This window comes from Callospermophilus lateralis, chromosome 4, assembly GCF_048772815.1.
Source record: "Callospermophilus lateralis isolate mCalLat2 chromosome 4, mCalLat2.hap1, whole genome shotgun sequence".
NCBI classification, from domain to species: domain Eukaryota; kingdom Metazoa; phylum Chordata; class Mammalia; order Rodentia; family Sciuridae; genus Callospermophilus; species Callospermophilus lateralis.
This window is the reverse complement of record NC_135308.1, coordinates 134,309,140-134,330,253: the sequence shown is the minus strand read 5'-3', so window position 1 is coordinate 134,330,253 and position 21,114 is coordinate 134,309,140. Positions and strand designations below refer to the sequence as shown.

General features: G+C 29.8%; 1 protein-coding gene across 1 annotated transcript in view; it reads right to left on the bottom strand.

Moving 5' to 3' along the window:
* Lrriq1 (leucine rich repeats and IQ motif containing 1) overlaps nt 1-21,114 on the bottom strand; it is a 155,901-nt gene that overhangs the window by 5,065 nt on the left and 129,722 nt on the right. The window contains exons 23-24 of the mRNA XM_076853193.1: nt 2,468-2,597; nt 1,090-1,150 (exon numbers count right to left, since the gene is read on the bottom strand). Coding sequence (XP_076709308.1) covers nt 1,090-1,150; nt 2,468-2,597 — 191 coding nt within the window. The remainder of the gene's footprint in view (nt 1-1,089; nt 1,151-2,467; nt 2,598-21,114) is intronic.

The window sequence follows — 21,114 nt, the reverse complement described above, 5'->3', positions numbered from 1 at the left end:
GAAGTATAAATTTTTCCTAGAGTAATCTGCTTGATACTCTTAGTGTATTCTCCATTAAAGTGCAGAAAATTATTTGATGAATGATTATTTTGAATCTGTGAATGGATTATATATTTTCATAAACAGCATAGCTTTAGCTAGCTATTATGTTATCTTTTACTCCTCTTTTAGGCAAACTCCTTGAGCAAGCTATTCACAAGAATGATGAATATAACTGTTCTGGAAACCACAATATTCATTCATATCAGAAAACACATAATCTTTTCATGCAAAATTCTATATGGCAGGCTAAATAATAACAAATTTTCTTGGCAAATATAGAATATGAGAAAGAGGTAGTAGTTGGTTGGTTTAAATGGAAGGTATTGTATAGATGGATTCACCATAAGCATACATTTTCACCTGCCAAAGAGACTACACACTTCAGTCAGTGATCAAGGTACCATCTTTTCTGGAAATTTCTGGAAGCACACTAAAAAATATCATTTTATAGGATCCATTTTTATAGATCAAATATTAGACATTCTTCTTCTGTTCAAATAGTTTTCCTTCTAATAGTATATAGTACAATGGAATTTAGCAATGTACATGCAGTTCTATTACCTTGAGTCTACACTTTGCTCACCATATTTAGAATTTTGTTGTCTCTATGCTTCAATAATTTACTTAATGAAGTATGTAATATTCTACTTTATATTAGAGTGCTTGAGTTCCCAAGTACTTGTTAATTTTTGTATGATTTGGTTTTCTGAGTTGTGAGAATATTTTGCTATTTCATCAAGTATAGTCTATGAATGATACTCCTAAAATTTTCAAGAAAATAATTTCATTGAGCTTCCCATTAATAATAATGTTATTTTATAATATAAAGGTGAATATTTTTATATACTTTAAAGCAATGTAATAATGTAAAGTTATATCAGAAGTCAAGAAAAAATGTTTTTATTTTACCACATGGTATCTTGACATTATTTCAAATAGAGTTATATTTTCATTTTTATAGTTTAATTGTGGGAATATTTTAAAGATGTCATTCATTGAGCACTGGTATTTACACCATGTTTCCATAACTTTAAACACATTTCTTACCACGAGTTGGACTCTTCCACCATTAAGTACATCTGGATCTAACTCAGGCAAGAAGTGATTGCTATGTGGCGACAAAAACAGAAAACATATTATAATATGAATGTATAGGAAGAACATGAAAGAAATGCTAACATAAGAAAATCAGGAGATATCATTATTTAAAAAATGTTAGTAATATTTTTCTTAAATTAGCTTCTAGAGATAAATAAGCACGAATTCAAATCTTTCAATAGAAATTTTAAGTTAAATTTGTCATAATATTGATACGTACTGTAAAACCACCTTCTTTTTCAAAAGAACCCATCAAAGAGTAAAAATCTTAAAACTATTAATAATTAAATTTAATAAATTATAGAAAAAGTTTTTATTCACATTTACTTATCCTTTGTCTTTTAAGAAAGATGCTAGTGAATTATTGTCATGTTTATAATAAATTTCTATTTTAAACCAAAACAATTACATTTGGCTTTTCAAAAACTTATGTTCTTGAAAATTTTATATATTGTATTATAGTTTCATATGCGAAATTTCATAAATAATTGTTTACTATTTTATCATATTTACATATATTATTTATTAGTAAAGGATATTATTAAATGTTAAGCATATCTAAAATTCACCCTGAAACATTTTGTTAAAAGTTTTCACTATACTACATTTATACTAAGGCTTTTAAATTTCTAAAGAAGACATCTTATATTGGGTTATTAAGATGGTATTAAATGGATTCTATTAAATTTGCTTACAGTTCCAAAGATGCTATGCTGTGAACTAAGTTAAACTAATTAATACTAACATAAATTGCCTCCACTAATTTGAGTATTTAAAAAATGAAAATTCTGAAATATAGATGACTTTATTCTGACTTTCTTCATTTATAATGAAATATGAAAATTCAGACTAAAATGTTTTACTCTATTTTCATTTTTGCTATGATATCACTTCCACATTTTGAAAGGAAATGGATAGAACTCACTGTATATGAAAGTTTAGTTCATATATGTTATTAAAAGGGGTAAATTAAGTTCTTAATTGACAAATTTATAATAGCACTACTACATTAAAATACAGCCTACAACATATTTTACACTCAGAAACAGTTAATAGATCTCAGACCTTTACTTTATGACACAAAATAATTTGTATGATTCACTTGTTGGTTTTAAGCATTACAGAATAAAGCTCTTCCCAAATATTTTATGGTGAAAAATATAATGAGTGATTGAATCTCTTCTATATGAAAGGCAATTTTTTTTTAACCCAGTAGTGTATAGGCCTTTAGCTATAAAGTCATGTTTCTTTTACACAATTAACCCAGGTTTCACTTTTCAAGGTATGTTTACAATACAAAAATCTAATTTAAAGGAAATCACCTCACCATTTCATATTTCTGGAACTAGCTGCATGAACCCCAACTTGTGTATGAAGCCATTGATATGTATATTCTTTACTCCTTTCTAATTTTTCATTTGCAGTAGTATCCTTGTAGATAAAGTCTTCTTCCTTACCTGGGAAAGAGATATGATTGTTTATTTGTAATTTAAAGAGATCAAACTTTGGCCAGGTCATTCAGTTGAGGCTAGTAATTTCACCACAAGAAATAAAAAATGTAATGATTAATTCATGGTAGCTAAATCTTCTGTAAGAAAAATAATGTCAGTCACTCTGCTTGAGTTTCAGATCCAACTCTTTTGGAAAATAAAGAGAATGTTTTATGGTAACCCACATTTTAAAAGGCTTTAGTTTTAGTTTTTTATTTAGAAAATTCAGAGTTATTTTTGGTAGATAATACAAAAAGAATATGTATCACTATCATGTATATTTAGGCATCCTTTAAAGTTAATTGTTCTTATACTAGCTTTGTCCATATGAAGACTTTATACTGAACTTATTTGAGACAGAATATCATATAAAACTGATTTTGGTTTGTGTAAGTTAATATAATATTTTAAACTAGAAATATAATCTATATCAGGTTTCAAGTAACCTGATATAGATATAGCAGCTATGTCAAGAATAGAAAAAGCATAACAATGAAGATGGGTATGGAAAAAAATATGAAAGGTGAGAAATTATACCAGGTAAGAATAAGAGGTAACAAATATATAAAGTATTTTTTAAAAAAAGGAAAAGAAAAATCCACCCCTTATAATCAAATATAAAAATTACTACACATATATATGTGTGTGTTTTTATTAAAAAGTAAAACTGCAGATATTGCTGCTTTGTCAATACCATACATTTCAGAGTTACACTGAAGATCAGTGGCTTTTAGAGACTTCCTTTTGGTCTTTTATACTGCTTCTTTCTTGGAGCCATTACCATATTTAGGAGCTTGTTAACTTTGTAGGCTTTATTGATAGTATACCAGAGGGAGAAGTATTGTTCTGCCTGCAGAACACTAATCCCTTTACCTGTCCTTTCCTACGTCTCTGGGTTTTGGTTCATCAATTTCTTGTATCTTAAGCCTAAGAAAAAATTGTGTTTCTTTGATTCTGGCTGTACTCTAGTTACTACTCTCTCTGTATGCTTCTTTACTTCAAAACACAACATTGAGTAGTTTTATTTAGATAAATTGATAAAATTTCTGAGTATCAAAATAACAATTCTCATTATAGATAATTTAGAAAGTAAAAAGTCAAATAAATGGAAATCTGCAAGAACTCCACCTTCAAAGACAGCCACTAGATAGCATTTTAAGGCATTTTCTTTCAGTTTTTTAGTATATGCTTGTTTTGTTGTTAGTTTACATTGCAATTACATATACTCTTCATATCCAATTTTTCAGTTAGTATTATAACAACTGCATTATATGCAATATAAATATCATCTTAAATAATCTACCAACTGGTTATATGATAGATTTTTGATTATCGCATTTAATTAATCCATTTTAAAAGATGGAATTAAAGAAAATGTCTATAAGTATTTTGTGGTATATGATCTATAAGTAGAATATTATATTGGAAAATAGTTTTACAAAGACTTCACCAATTTACCTGGCAATTGCTCCTTTCACCAAACCCTTACTCAACATTGACATGATAATATTTTAAAGCTGTTGATACTTTGACAACAATATTGTCTTAATTTATGGTCTTAATATATGTCTTATTTCTAGTAAATTTAAGATTAACCCATATGATTATTAACTAGTTTCAGCTTGTATATTATAAAAAATCTTTCTTCTTCTCTCTAGTTAACTACTACATCTGAGTATTTTCCTTTTTGTTTTAAATTAACAACTGTAAATCCTTTCTCTGTTTTTACTGGTACAAATGTTTTCCTTTGTCCATTGATTTTACTTTCAAAAGAGGAATCATTTTTTTTCTCTAGGTATGAATATTTATGTATTGGTAAATATATTTTAAATTATATGCCATTTCCTTTTAAAATTTATAGATTTGCATCTCTCAATTCAATAAAATGCATGAGATATAACAAAATTTCTGGGACAAATTCTAGATTCTTCTCATATTTTGTCTTCCATAAAAATTTCTTTAAAGAGAAATTTATTCTCTGACTCTATTCCTTTACCTTCTATTCTCTCCTTAATTTATTGCCATCTGATTTTGCTAAATTGAAACTGTGCTTACTAGGAAGGCCTAATATTGTTTTATCTGAGAAGCACTCTTACTCCTTATCTTCATTGACTTTTCTGCTGAATTCAACTATACAGACCATTTCCTTTTTCATGAGTCTTCTTTACAGACCTTCAGGAAACAAGATTTTTATGTTCCCTTTTAAGCTCCTTTATAGATTCTTGCCTGGCATTGTGTGGACTTGTGATGATAGTTGATTAGATAGACAAAGTTTCTTATCTCATAGAGCTAGCAGCCTAGAGGACTAGGTATTACCTATAGGACTAGTAACTTCTCTTACTCTTGTGCTTATATATCTTATTCCCAGGTATACTTCAAAATCACTTGTCTTTACATTATTCTCTTTCTGATGCCTGCTTTTCCTCTTGAATTTCCATATCACCAAGACCAGACATTCTGTAGTCGACCTTGATTAGTCCTTCCTTTAGTACCAGTATCTAAACAGAAACTAGATCTACTCTGCCTCCTGAATATCCCATTAATCTAGTTCCATACAACTTTAACCATTGTACTTCAGACTTTACTTAGCACTGGAATGAGCAGGCTTGTATATGGCAACATTTGTAATGGCATATTTATTACTTGCCACAATCAGAGGTATGCCTTCTCCTAAAACTAGCACCCTAACCCGTGCTCTAGATCCCACCCTTCCACATAATCTAGAACCTCTTGTCAACATATTCTTTTGTATTTTTAATACCTTTTAAAAATGGCTTTTTATCTATTCCTTTCCTTATTCCTTAATCAGATAATCTTCCTGAACTAGTAGACAGTAGTCAATCTCTGTTGACTTATTTCCATTCACATTTCAGATCTCTGCAATATGGTTTCCTTGCAATACCATTTCACCAGAACTGTGTAAAACAATGTTGATGAATTTTGGGGATCTTTTGGAGCTATTATCTTACTGACTCTTCTACGGTAATTAGACACTGTTGTCTATTCCTTCCTTCTTGAAAGGCTACTTCTTCTGGATTTTGTTGCATTATATTCTGCATTTTTTTCTCTAATCCTTAGGCCAAACTCTTCAGTCTCTTTCAAGGGTTCCTGTTTTTGTCATCCCTTGCAATCTCAGGATTCTTCTCTGGAATTTTATTCTGAACCTATTTCATTCTTAGGGTACACTGTCCCTGTCTAATGATTTTCTGTCAAATTTTTCAGTCACCATTTTTATCTCTTTCTGAGACATGTATCCAAAGTCTCTCTTTTTAGGTAGTCCACAAGCATTGCAAACCAATGGGTGAAACTCTTTCTCCACTGCCTTGGTTCTTGGTTTAGCCCTTGAGACACATCTGCTGGGTTCCTGCCTTAACCCCCAGGTATACTGTAGTTATACAGAATGTTCTCTTTTGTCCATAAAGTTTTCTAGGACTAGGATTATTCACTTTGCCAATGGTATTATTGCTTTAGATCTTCAGGTTTAAGTTTAGAAATTACATTCTTTGGGATAAGCTCCCTGATCTTCCAACACTGCATTCCTTACTTAAGTTACATTACGAATGCTCATTCTATACCTCATGACAACATCCGTTACATTATACTTCCAATTTATGTGTTCTGCTTTCTATAATAGAAGCTCTCATAGTAGTGTGACACTCAGCAAATAATGATGAAATAAAGGAAGAACTGCCACAGTTGATGCATGTTCTTTTTGTCCTGAGAAAAGTAGATCTGTAATGTAGAGACTTTTAGCATTGTTATGGTTTAGATATGAGGTGTCCCCTCAAAGCTCATGTGTGAGATAGTGTAAGGTGAAATGAGTGAATTATGAGAATCCTAACCTAATCAGTGCATTAATTCACTAATCAAGATTAACTGGGTGACAACTGTAGGCAGGTAAGTTGTGGCTAGACATGGTGAGTCGTTGGGGGCTTTGAGGTTTATATTTTGTCCTCATAAGGAGAGATCTTGAGTGTCAAGTCCTGAACTTCTTCATTTCCCACAGCCTTCCATGATGATGTTCTGCCTCACTTTTGGTTCCAGGGAAGACAGCCAGTCATCTATGGACTGAGACCTCTGAAATCAAGGGAGCCAAATAAACTTTTTCTCCTCTAAAATTGTTCTTTTCAAGTCTTTTGATCTCAGCAGCAAAAAAAGCTGACTAATTCAAGCATATAGACAAACCTATGTATTGAAAAGGATAATACATGGCTGGGCATGATTGTCTTAATTATTATAACAGAAATTTCAGCTTCAAAAGTCAGAATTAGATCAGGATAAAAACTGACAATTAAGATAGCAAATTAGGACATAGAACTAAAACAAACAAACAAACAAACAAAAAAACTACTCTTCATTTTTCCACAAAGTATATAATCCTAGAGGAAAGTGCTTTAAGAAGTTCACAAAAAAATGAAGTACTTTTTAAAATTAATGGAAATATTATCCTTTTATTCATGAAAAGCAAAATAAAAGTACTCATTAAACCCATATGCTTCAAATAAATTAGTTTTCTAAATTTTCAATATAGTATAATATCCTACACTGAGGGAGATTATGATTCAATTATCATTTAGGGCACATAAAAATAAGCTAAGTATTTATATTTTTAATGCACATGGAAACTTTCCCATGACTATTTTCTTTTCCCTTAATGGTTTCTCTCAGTAATAGAATGTAAAAATATTTTTGGTTTCATGGACAGAGAAGAGTTCATTTCTTTACCAAAAGCTTTTGGAAGACATGATGGTGGCTGAGCAAAATGCTTCTACATAAGATGGGAAATATTTTTGATAATTTTAATAAATGGCTGATTCTATGTACCTTACAGTGGAAAAACTAAAAATCCAATTACATCACAAAGTATAGGCAGCCTGTATGTGTTTATTAAAAGAAGTTATTGCATCATACCTCACATATAAAGCAAAACTAAAATTTGAATTTGGCATACATGTTACACTAACAGAATTTTAAGTTCATTAGCATCTGTATAAATACTTGTTGATAGGCTGTTTATGGCTTCTTCCTTAACCAATCCAATCTGCTGTTGGAAAGCTGACAGCACTGGCAAGAGACCAACAACTCTCTAAGAGCCATTTGTGTGTACAGGCAACATCCCTATTCTTTATAAATATATTTAAATATATATGTAATTCATCACTAAGGAAAAATGATTTCATGAATAAAGAAGAGGATTGTTGCTACAAAATTTTAAAAACAGAAAATTTGGGAATAGAGCCAGTGCTATATGTAAGGTCAAAGGCTAACAGCAGCATTAATCACTTCTTTACATATTTCACTATATTTTATGGCAGAGAGGGTTGGAAAAAAGTACTAGAATGACAGAATCTTCTAGTTTTTGACATTTGAAGGAACTTTCAATATTGATTTGTTTTGGGGATGGGGTAATACATAAGGTACATGAATGACCTTTATGAAAACAAAGAAAAATAAACATGAGTTACTAAATTATATCTTTTAAAATATTTGGATTTTGCAAGACAATTTTTTGATACTAAAGAATTGCTATATTTAAGTGAATTCGCCTGGAATAACAGAAAAATCTATTTGCCAAGTAAATATAGTTTTGCTTACTAACCAATTATATAATAAGTACTTTGTATTTCACTTAGATATAATTTTCTTAAATGGCAGAGTGTTTCAACATTTATATTACACCATTTATACTATACATTGAGCTGTATCAACTTGCTAATATCTCTATAGTGTAATATCAAATACTATATAAGGATAGATTTTTGTTTTCTTCCCTTTCTGCCACATAACCAGGAAGAATCCTACCTTGTTGAAGTCAGACATAGACAAACATGCTTACTGTTACCAAGGCTAGAACTAAGGTAAGGTGAAGGGAACAATGATACTTGCCTTAGGCACAAAATGAAGGGTGTACCAAAAAACTCAGTAATAAAACAAATAATATTATGCTGCCATATTTTAAAGTAAAAAAATATGTGAACATCCATTGTTAACAAAATATTAAAGTTTTAAAATGACAAAATCAGCAACCATGCTGAATTAGTCCTACTGGAGTCTGAGGCAAAAAGAAAAATTAGTAATATTGATTCTGTCTCTATCCTGGTATTTATTTATTTCTAAGTAATATAAATAAAAGTGTCACCAGAATATTGCTTTTAGAACTACCCCTTACCAATAGAGGTCTAAATTAATTTTCTACTGTGTTCTATGAATTTGGCACACCATTTCATTTTCCATTAGAAGAGCTCTTAAATTTTGACATGTGGAAATTAATTATAAAATAAATTAATTCATTTTGTGAAAGTAGGAGATATAACTCATCTAGCTTAGTATCAGCCTAGGAAATAACTTTCACATAAGCAGTTGTCAATGTTACACAAATTCTTTACCTTCTCATTACTTAGGTTTTTCCTCTTTCAATATAAACATAATACAAAATTAACACAGATGGTGTTCAGTGTATAGTAAGGAATTAATAATGGTAGCCATATTGCTATTATTTTTTAAAGGAAATGAAATTAATTCCATTATTCGATCCCTTAATGCCCTTCTCAATGGGCACAGGCCAGGACTTAGCTGTCCTGGAGGTAAGACAACTTATATGAGTCAACTCCAAGATTCTAGGGGCTCACTAGCAGAAGGGGAAAATTCAAAGATTAACCCCATGAAATTAGAGTAGTTTTCTGGGGGTGAGCTCAAGAAGTGGCCCTTACCAAAATTTGAAATACAGAATAGACATTTTTCTAAAAAATATATTTTGTTTCATTATATAAAATGATGCCAGTGTGTCTTTTAAAAGGAAAAAAAATAATTCTCAAGACATAAGAAGGGTATATGGTCCTAATTGATTTTAGGTTACTTCAAATAATTTTTAGCATTTGCTTAATAATAACCATGAAGGAGGTTCCATTGACACAAATCTCTCCTGTTTCACCCTCTCAATTTAATTATCCTTACAAAATACTCCTCTATCTAACCTAGACTCCCTCAGGGAGTGTTAATATGGTAGGTCATTCAAACTAGGGTCCATCCAATAGAAGAATAAAAGAGAGTGATGATGTGAATAGGCTGTTTTTCAGAATAATGGTCATAGTGACCACATAAAAATTATTGCCATCTACTTGTTTAAAAATAGCTTTAGAGTTTAGATTCCTGATCTGTGTAAAGGTTTTACTCTTTGATAAAAAGACAACTATGATTCTATTCAATCATGTATATTTATTACTTAAGGGTCAAAGTAAGCAGTTTAATTACCTTTACTAGTTCCGAAAGTGGCCAATAAGTGGTATTATATTGATACTTTAATGATAGAGTAATACAGAGTCTTAAAGTACCCAACTGATCATTTCTTTATATTACTGTGATCACAGATTTTTTATATACCTACATAACAGAAATGCTCATAGTAAATATGTCTATTCATAATGCACTTACTATATCTATATTATTTAAAATATTTTCTTTATATCTACATATAGTGATTTTTATATTTGTCAACTGAAATACAGATTTTCATTACAGAGAGATATTCATTTGAAATATTGAATATATATTAAAATATAACTTGTATAATAAAAAGCAATAAGTAAATATAGTTTACTTTCACAATTTGAGTGTTGCCATAGCTTTCTGAATATTTAAGCAATTTTAAAGTAGATATTTCATGAGGAAAAAAATTGTAATTGTTCATGATATTATTTTTACAAACTTTCGTTTTACATATCAGAACTTCATTGTAGATGAATCAGGTCTTTCTTTCAGGGATTTTACTTTTAATTTAGAACTATAAAAGCATTTTTGATCTATTCATATGAGTAAAAAAAAAGAAGTCAACAGAAGCATTATATGTCTTCCTTACAAAATTCACTTTAATATTAAACTATTACTAATGCAAAAATGATTTATAGAAGCTCTTTTTTATTTTATTGTGAGACACAGCACCCACAAAATATTACATGTAGTATATGTATATCATTCTAAGATTTATAAATATATTAGAAAAAATATACAGCTACAGAAATCATGTATAAATTATACAAAATACTACAAATAGTCCATGGGAACTCTGATCAAAAAAAAAAAAAAAAAATAGAACACAACCCGCACACCAGAAGTCCTACTCAAAAATCTCTTAGTTTTCTTAAATATAACCTCTATACTGAAGGTTAGAATCTTAACTTTCTTGACTTTTACCTCCTATGATTTTAAGACATATAATGTAGCTTTCCTTGATTTTGTACTATATGCATAAATAGGGCAACTCTGTACATATTTTTTTTGCTTTTATTTGTTCAGAATTTTTTTGTGAGGTTTACCTGCATTGCTGGGTATAGATCTATTTAATTACCATTTTATTTCTGTACAGTATTGCACTGTATAGACCTGTTATAGCTTATCCATTCCTTTGTTGGTAGACACATGGGCAGTTCTATAACGAGTTGAGTTGTTTCAAATAGCAAGTTCTTCCAGTTTATTCATTTTTGTCAAATGTGTTTTGGCTATTTGTGGACTTTGATTCTTCTGACAAAGTTTAGATTCTACTTATCAACTTCATAAACCCTTAGTGAAATTTAATTGAGACTGCATTGTATCCACAAGTTGATTTGGGGAGAATTTAAGCATTCAAAATTTATGATCTTCTAATTCATAAATATACTTTCATAAAAAAATAGAAGTAGTTTTTGGCTTCTAAGAACAACACTGCCCTGACTATCCTTGTACAAGAGTTCCTACTGGCAATACATATAGGAATCTATTAGACTGATCATAGCGTATGCATATCTTCAAATCCACCAGAGTGTCCAATTATTTTATAAATGAGAAAACCAAATTATATCCAGTTAGCAAAATATTGGTTTTGTTGGTTCATATCCTAACATTTAGTTTTGTTTGACTATTTTTTTCTTGTTTTTAAATTTATGTTTTTAATTTGCATTTCTCTGTTTGCAAATGAGATTAACTACCTGTTTATATGTTTTTGAGTCATTTGTACTACTTCTGTAGAATATTTGTTAAAACCACTGTTTTGCTCATTTTGCTCTTGAGCTATTTGTGTTTTGATAATTGGGGGGATTATGTACTCATTCTGGATATAAACCTTTTGTTGATGATTATGTGTGACAAATTAACTTCTCTATCTCTATGAGTTGTCATTTCATTACTATTATAACATTTTTGGATGCACGGAGTTTTATAATTTTAATGAAAATATATTTATCAAAATGACCAGTATTTTGCATATTTTAAAGAAATAATTCCATATTCTATGTTTTAAATATATTTTTCATATTGTATTCAATACATTTTATATTTTTGCTTCATATACTCAAGATCATTAAGGTATACAAAATTACTTACTTTAGTATATACACTTGTTCAAGATTTATTGAAAAGCCTACCTATTCTCAAATGGATTTGGAAAACATTTATTATAATACAAATTAAGTATAAATACATGGCTTCTATTTTGGCTTGCCATTTTCCATTTCCATGTTGAACTCTAAAATCTAACCTTTCCTTATCCTAACTATTTACCATACTATACCATACCATATTAAATTCACTGTCTTATTTTCTGCAGTTCTTTAATAAGTTGTAATGTTTGGTATGGCAAGTTCTCTCACTTTATTGATCATTGTTGAATTGTTTTTGGTATTTGGGGATTTTGTTCTTCCACTCAAAGTTTAGATTCTGCTAATCAACTTCATTTACAAACACCTTTTAGAATTTAATTGAGATTGCATTGCATCCATAAGTTGATTTGGAAAGCCTTAAAATCTTTGAAAATCGGGCTTCCAATTCATAGATATATTTATATATTTCTTGACATTTTAAATCATTTTTCATTATTTCCTCCATAAGGTATTTCACATACTTTGTTAAACAGATTCTTTGGTATTTGAGTAGAAAATATTATTATGGATTGTAACTTTTTATTGCTTATCCATAGAATTAGCTTTAAGTTAGGGTTAGGGTAAGTTTTGGTAAATTATATTTTTCTAGGAATTTTTCATTTCTTCCAAATTTTCTAAAGTATTGTCATAAAGTTATCATACTCTATTTCAGCTTTAAAGTTTCTGTCATCTCTCATTCTACCCTTTTCCACTCCTGATACTAGTTATTTGTGCTTTATTTTTTATTTTTATGCTCAAACTAAACTTGCTAAGAGTGCATCCAATGTCTTTTCAAAATAATTTTGTCTTTATTGATGTATTGTACTCTTTTTAAATTTTTCATTAACTTTTTTTTTTTTTTTTGTACAAGGGATTGAACTCAGGAATGCTTAACCACTGAGGCACATTCCCAGCACTTTTTGTATTTTAACTGGAGACAAGGTCTCACTGAGTTGCTTAGGACCTTGCTAAATTGCTGAGTCTGGCTTTGAATTCACAATCCTTCTGCCTGAGCCTCCTGAGCTGCAGGCCAACTATTGTTCTTATATGATGTTTTGTTATTGTTTAATTTTTAAAAATGATTCAATATGCTTATAACCACTCACAAATTTTTAATTTTCAAACAAAGAAAGGAGTTTTCTAGTTATCTTAGTATTGCTCATTTAAAATTTAAAAGCACTGTATTTAGAGAATACACTACATAGATTTTTGTCCTTAAGAAATTTTCAAGAACTAATTTAAAGCTAGTATAAGTTAAAGTTTTGTAAAAATCCTTTTTATGCTTGAGGATAACAGGCCTTTATCTGTTGTTAAAAGTTCTTTATATTTCACTAAGGCAAATTTTTTTAATTCAATTTATCAAAGCATACCCTAAGTTTTTGCTATCCTAATATATTTGTTCTATAAATTAATGAAATAAGTAGCTTTAAAAATATCTCAACATAACTGTGGAAATTTCTAGTTCTTGGTACATCTTAAATTTTTGTCTTATTTTTGAGGCTGTGTTATACATTCATAAAAATTCTAAGTATTATATCTTCCTGGTAAATTGAACACTTTATCATTTTGAAATGATGTTTTCTAATGATTTTTTTCTTCTAATGTCTATTTGTTAACTTTCTCTTCATTAGTGTTCTTGTGGTATGTTTTCTATTCATGAACTTATTGTATCTTTATAATTGTCTTGTCTCTTGGGTCAAAAAAACTATAAACAACATTTATTTGCTAACTAGTTTATTTAGCCATTAATATTTAATGTACATACTGATGGTATGGTTCGGAAGTGTTCCTCAAAGGGTTATGTGTTAAAGGCTTCATCCTCAGCCCATGGCACTACTGGGAGGGGGTGGAATTTTTAATAGGAGGGGAGTGGTTGTGAAAAGTAGGTATTTGGGAGCATGCCCTTGAAGAGAATATTGGAATCCCAGACCTTTCCTTTGACTTTTGATTCCCAGCCATTATGAAATGAAGGTTTCCTCTGTCACATGCTTCTGCCATGGACAGGTCCCAGAACAACAAGTCCAAATGATCATCCACTAAAACCTCTGAAACTGTGAACCAAAATAAATCTTTCCTCCTTTGATTTTCTCAGACATCTTGTTAGAGTGACAGAAAGCTAATACAATTGATATATTTGGTAAAAATAATATCATCTTGTGCTATTTGCCTACTTGTAATATGTTATTTTTCTTGGCTGTAAATTGTACTAATTACTTCTTTCATTTCTAGTTTTTCCTTTCTACTAGATGGAAATTATATCATTTGTATCTATTCATTTACTTTTTACCTTAGAAATCATAATATATAAGTTAAACTTAATAGACTCCAAAATTAACTAATTTTCCCTCCTTTAATGGAATGCAAGAATCATAGAACATTTTTAACTTGACTTAGCTCCATTCTGACTTAAATATTAATATTTCTCTGTACTTATACTTAACTTCACAAGACACTGAATAGTTAGTCATATCATTAATTTATGCTTGATTTTGCCAACATATTTTCCTCCCTATGAATTTTTCTTTTGGTAGTTTGGATCTTTTATGTGGGACTCTGCCCTCCCCCAAAGCCTATACATTTAAAATAATTTTTTGATAAGGATCAGCAAGTAACAAACATAATTTTTATTTGAAGATATCTATATTTTATCCTTATTCTGGAAAGATATTTTAAATATATGTATTCTAGTTCACCTGTACATTTTCTCATTCATAGCACTTTCAAATCATTGATAATCTTCTACTCTCTTCTATTGATTTTAAGATATCAGTTCTCAGTATAACTGCAATTTATGTGAAGAAAACTTGTCTTTTATTTATTATTATTGGAAGATTTTTTTTACACTATTCAGATTTACTCTGATGAATCTAGCAATAAAATTATTTTTTAAATTACTCTATCAATAAAATGTAATTGACATAATAGCTGTGAAATTATTTTAAAATTCATTCCACTAAGATTCACTCAAATTCTTGGATCTATGAATTGATGTCTTTCATTCAGTTAGGAAATTTCTACTCAAAATCTTATTAGGTATTACCTTTGCCTGGATCTATCTTGCCTCTCCACCTGGAACTCCAGTTGTATATAATGTAAATCATCTTTAACTTTTTATTTTTACCTCTTAAATTTTTCATCTCTTTAATTCTCTGTACTATATTCTAAATCTGGTCTTCTCACATATTTTAAAATTCAGTATTTCTTTAGCTCTGATTTCCAGTTATATTCAAATGAGATTTTAGTTTCAATTATTTTATTTTTTATTGATGAAATCAATACTCAGTTCTTTCCCAAATCTTTCACCAGAAGATATTTCCAAGGTAGTTTTGTTACTTACAGAAAGTTTATGTACATATCTTATAATTTGTGCCTAAAAGTTTTTATATTTAAATTACTTGTATAATATTTTCTGATACCTGTTTTTTTTTTTCTGGCTCTTTCTCATAATGTCTTATTCTCTTATTAAAAAATGTATTGTTTTACAGAAATGTTGTATTTTTAGTTCTGCCAAGTAATACAGGTGCTATCAGATTGGGTTCACCTTATAATAAATTCACATATTGTTTTATAAATTATATTTTCATTTATGTTTCTTTCAGCAGGATTAATATAGTTTTCTTTATATCTTCAAAATGAAAGTTCTATATAATTCTTAAATGTTCTAATTCTTCATTTATTTATGTTCAAATTTACCCTTCTAATATCATGAAATTCTATAGTCTTTTTTTGCCATAAGTATTTCAGCACTTTCAGTTTCCCTTTTTTCAATCTTTTGCTTTCCTTTTATGTACTCACTATGAACATCTTTCCTAAGGTTAAGAGACCATATACAATTGAAAAATTATTAATTTATGTAGAAGAAATGGCAATTGAAATTTGCTTACAATATATTTCACTATATTAAATATTTTATAAAGATATTGCCCATTTTTTCTTAAGTGATTCAAATTTAATATAGGTTGGGATGGTGGAGATAAAACTGAATAAGCAGAAAAACTGACAACTACCACTTTAAATCTCAATCAACTTATAATAATAAAAGTCTTGATAGTTTGTGAGGCAAAAATATGAAATCATTTGAGAACTGAAACAATACTATCTCATTCTTGTTTCATTCATGGATACCAATATTGGAAGAGGCAGTTTTGATTTTTGAGCCAAGGTTTGTGCAATACCAAGACTTTCCTTCTTGTTGATATGGAAAATGGCATGTTTCCTTGGATTGGTTTGATTGTGCTCATTCACATAATTCCTATGTTAAAACCACAACTAATGTCAGACCAATTTGAAACATCATTATTGTTTTAAAATATTGTAAATCAGTGTTTCTTAAAATTACTATATAATCAGTAAGTGGTAATTATAATACACAGTGACTAACAACATTCCATAAAATGAATCAATCAAAAAGATGGCAATAAATCTCTAGAATCTATGAAAAAAAGAAAACAGTCCATACAACAAGAATGATTATTTATTTGGTTTCATGTACTCATTTGTGGGTTCATACATTGTGAATTTAAAATTTTTCTATGTCAAGAATTATGAGGTTTGAGATTTCATTCTACTTTCAGGTAGAAGCTAGTCTCATATAGTTTTATCAATGCAAAAGAAATGCCTCAGATGGAGACAAAGGGCTTTATTCATAGAACAGCAAGAAGCATGAACATTATTAGTGAGTTTGTGCTGGTTTTCTTTGTCCTTCCTTCAGTTTTAACAAGTGTGAAGTGAAGGAGACATGTGGGCCCCATGCATGGTTGGTTTGTATCACAGCTGAGAATCCCCCAGCTTAGGAAGTTGAAATTGTTTTATAATTGGCTATAAACAAAACTGCCCTTTGCACTAGAAGAAAACATCTTTATTATACTGGGCAACAAATTTGCCCTTTGCTTTAGAGGAGAACTATTTCTATCTTCTAAAGTTCTTTGGTATATGAATATTTTTAAAAAGATGTCTAGACCTAAAGGGCAGTTAGCACCATACTTCCAGATGGTTCAAAAAATGTTAAGAGACTCATGGAGATTGTTTCCCTACACTTCCATTAGGGCAATTTTTGATATAAAATAAACAACTCATCTCCTTCTATTAGAATCCAGTCTATATTAATACTAGAGACAGAATTAATCTAACCAAAATATTGTGCCCTGTTTAATGTCTATGATCTTGAATGTTCAATTTATAAAAATTTATTTTAATTAAACTCTTCTCCTAGTTTTAAAAATCAATCCAAAAAAACCTAGTCCAAAATATTAATATTTACATTTAAGAGGAGAAAATATGAAAGAAAAAAGGCCCGAGTTCTAACTTTAGGTGAAAACCACAATGTTTTGTAATAAGTTTGCAGCATAAAACACAAGTAGCTAAAAATTAGTTTTTAGAGAACATTGACAAAAAATGCTGTAAACAATCACAAATTCATTCATTTTCCAAAATGTGTGAAAAAGCTGTTGTTCAGAAAGTATACCATAGGAAAAGTACAAAACTATGGAATAGCATGGTTTTTGACCAATTCATACATAATTTCCTATGGCTAGAATTTTTATTGTGCTTTGTCATTCCCATAATTTAACATCTGAATAGGTTTAGTAAAAACATGCAAATCCCTTTGAGACCAAATATGGAAAATTATATTTCAAAATTATTCCTTATTTTCCAAAAGTTATTCACAAGAGAAAAAGCAATTCTGTGTTATTTATTATAGCTGGTATATTAAGAACAATATAAAATGTCATTTGTTTCTATAATCAGAAATACAACATTACAGGGAATTTCATGGGAAAATATAGCTTCCTGGTAAGTGGAGACATTGTGGGCTTTAGACAGATACAGATTAAGATTCTGGTTATTCTCCTATTTAAGCTTGGTGTCCCTTTTCCTGGATTGCCAATGTTTAGGTGACTGATAGTTTAGGGTTGTCTAAGGCCATAATTGAGTGCTCTTCATGTTAGTATATAACATTAGATAACAATATGAAATAGAGTATGTTGCTTTTGAATTTGATATATAATTATATAGATAATGCATTGCCAGTAAACCATGTTAGTTTTGGCAATTAATCTAGTTTTCTTTAAACTATCCATTGATTTTTGTAATATCTAGAAATGTTTTTTTATTACTTCATTCCATTTTCAAATATATTTTTATGTACTTAATCAAACTACAGATTATATTCTGTATCTGATAAATGCACTGCTTCTGGGAGTCAATGGACAGATTTTATAATTTGTTTTCTGTTGATTTTCACTCTTCTGGCTTGCTTCCTGAGGTAATGTTGGTATTGTTTCAGTTAGTTTGTTCTTTAGATCTATATTAATGGATATTTTTAGAGTCTGAATTTAAACTATCTTAATTCAGAAAGCTTTTTAACTGCTTCTGCTAGATTATCTGAATGCACATTCCTCTTTTTCTGTATAGGTAATCCCTTAGGCAATCCCTTGATACACCTATACAGTGGTTCCTGCCCTACCATTATCTTCACTTCCATTTTTTTGTGGTTTCAGATATCTGCAGTCAGCAGTAATTAAAAAATATGAAATGAAAAATTCCCCAAAAAATTAAGTTTAAAATTGCATGCCAGTTTGAGCAGTATGACAAAAATTTTCACAATTCCACTTTAACCCATACAAGACATGAAACATCCTTCTGTCCAGCACATCCATGAGTATATGCTACCTGATCTTTAGTTACTTGTAAGGCATCATGGCTATCAGATTGACTGTCATGGTATCACTGTGCTTGTGCTTAAATAATCCATTTTATCTAACAATGACCGCTAAACACAAGAGTAGTGATACTGGCAATCTGGATATGTCAAAGAGAAACAATAAAGCAATTTCTTACAAGTGAAAATGTGAAACTTCTCAATAAGAATATAAAAAAATTTGTATGCTGAAGTTGGTAAGATCTATGGTAAGTTACTATTGTTAATCTCTTGCTGAGCCCAATTTATAAATTAATCATAGGTGTGTATATAGGTAAAAAAATTCCTCTGTGTGTGTGTGTATAACTAGGATTTTTTACCTATATGTACACACTTATGATTAATTTATAAATAGTCTCTCACACTCATACATGGGGATGATGGGGGTAGAGGGGAAGAAAAGGGAGGGAGGGAGGGAGGGAGAGAGAGAGAGAGAGAGAGAGAGAGAGAGAGATATTGGTACTATCTTCAGATATGCAGTTTCAAATATCCATTGGAAGTTTGGAATTGTATCCTCCATGGGTAATTTTTAGATACTGTTGTAAATTTGTGTTTTAATAATTATGGATTAATCCACTGATGAAATCAGAACGCTATGATCAACCATTGCATAAAAGCTGGCCCCTTTTGTATTAGGGATCATACTTGCAACACATGAACTTTCAGGGGGACATTCCAGATTCATACCATAATATGTCTGATGTGGCTGAAAGGTATATATGGAAGTAAAGATAAGAGAAAACTCTAGCATCAACAAAAGTATAATTACCATAATAAGGATAAAATGACCAACTCTATTAAAAAATGGGCACAAGACCTAAACATACATTACTGTAGAAAATAAAACAAATATTGATTGCAAATAAGTATATGACTAGATGCTCAACATCGTAAGACATCAAAAAATTGTAAAATAAATGAAGATGCGATACAACTATATACCTATTAGAAAGAAAAATCTAAAACAATGAGTATCAAATGCTATTGAGGATGTGAAGCAACAGGACACTCAGACATTGCTGATGGGAATACTTTGAAAAACAGTCTGTCAGTTTCTTCAAAATATACTCTGACCATATGATTCAACAATCATACTCTGGATTTTACCCAAGTGAAATGAAAACATATGTGTACATAAAAACTTAAACACGAATGTTTACAGAAGCTTTATTTAAAATTTCTATAACTTTGAAATGATCAAGATGCCTATTAGTAGACAGATGGATAAACTGGCACATACATACAGTGGAATATTATTTAGCTCTCAAAAGAAATGAGTTATCAAGTCATGAACAGACATGGTGAAAACTACATATTACTAAATGAAAGAAGCAGATATTAAAACTTTGTATTCTGTATAATTCCAACTGCATGGCATCCTAAAAAGGCAAACTTACCAAGACTACATGAACATTTGATTTATTACACTGCCAGAAATCAAAATCTCTTAACATTTACTGAGGAAGCTGAAGGTCAATATTTCTAGGAAAATATGTGACAAATTTAGTGAGAGACTATGTCTGATGTGGCTGGAAGGTATATGGAAGTAAAGATAAGAGAAGACTCTAGGATCAATAAAAGTAGCAGTTATCTACTGAGGATAAGCCAGCAGTGGTCTACAGACTTTCAGCACATTATGTGGCAAGAACTCTGAGGCTTCACATTGTTGTTGCCATTTTAAGGATATGAATGCTTCAGCACAGAGAGCTTGAACATAACATCACAGAGTTAAATAGTGCAGCTAGGAATTTACTAGTGGTCTGAAGCTCCATAAAATATTATCTTCCTTCTGTAGTTACATCTTTATTAAATTCCCACCAAAGAATTCAGGTCCCAATTTTAGCTACCTTCCTATTAAAGTTTGGCAATAAAGAATTTCTTGTGAACTCTGCATAAAAAAACTTAAGTTTTATTTAGTCATATATACATATTCATATATGTACACACTCAAGTTTTTTTTGTGTATATATATCTAATATATATAACAATAATCTAATATGTATATATATAAGCTAATATGTATATATATCTAATATGTATATATTCTACTTTTTAAAAAATATTTATTCTTTAGCTATAGGTCAACACAATATTCCCACCTTATTTCTGTGTGGTGCTGAGGATCAAACCTAGTGCCTCATGCATGGTAGGTCAGTGCTCTACCTCTGAGCCACAACCCTAGTCCGGTATTTTCTACTTTTCATAATGACTTTTCAGAGATTGAGTATTATTTAGAGGATATACCTTTATGCTCCTTAATCCTTTCATCATGTCACAAACTATATAATTTTGTTATTTTGATTTTCAATATTTCTCTTAAGTCTCTAACTACTTCTTTTAATCTTTACCCATATTTTTTCTCTACTTTAAATTCTATTTTTTTTACCTCATTTAT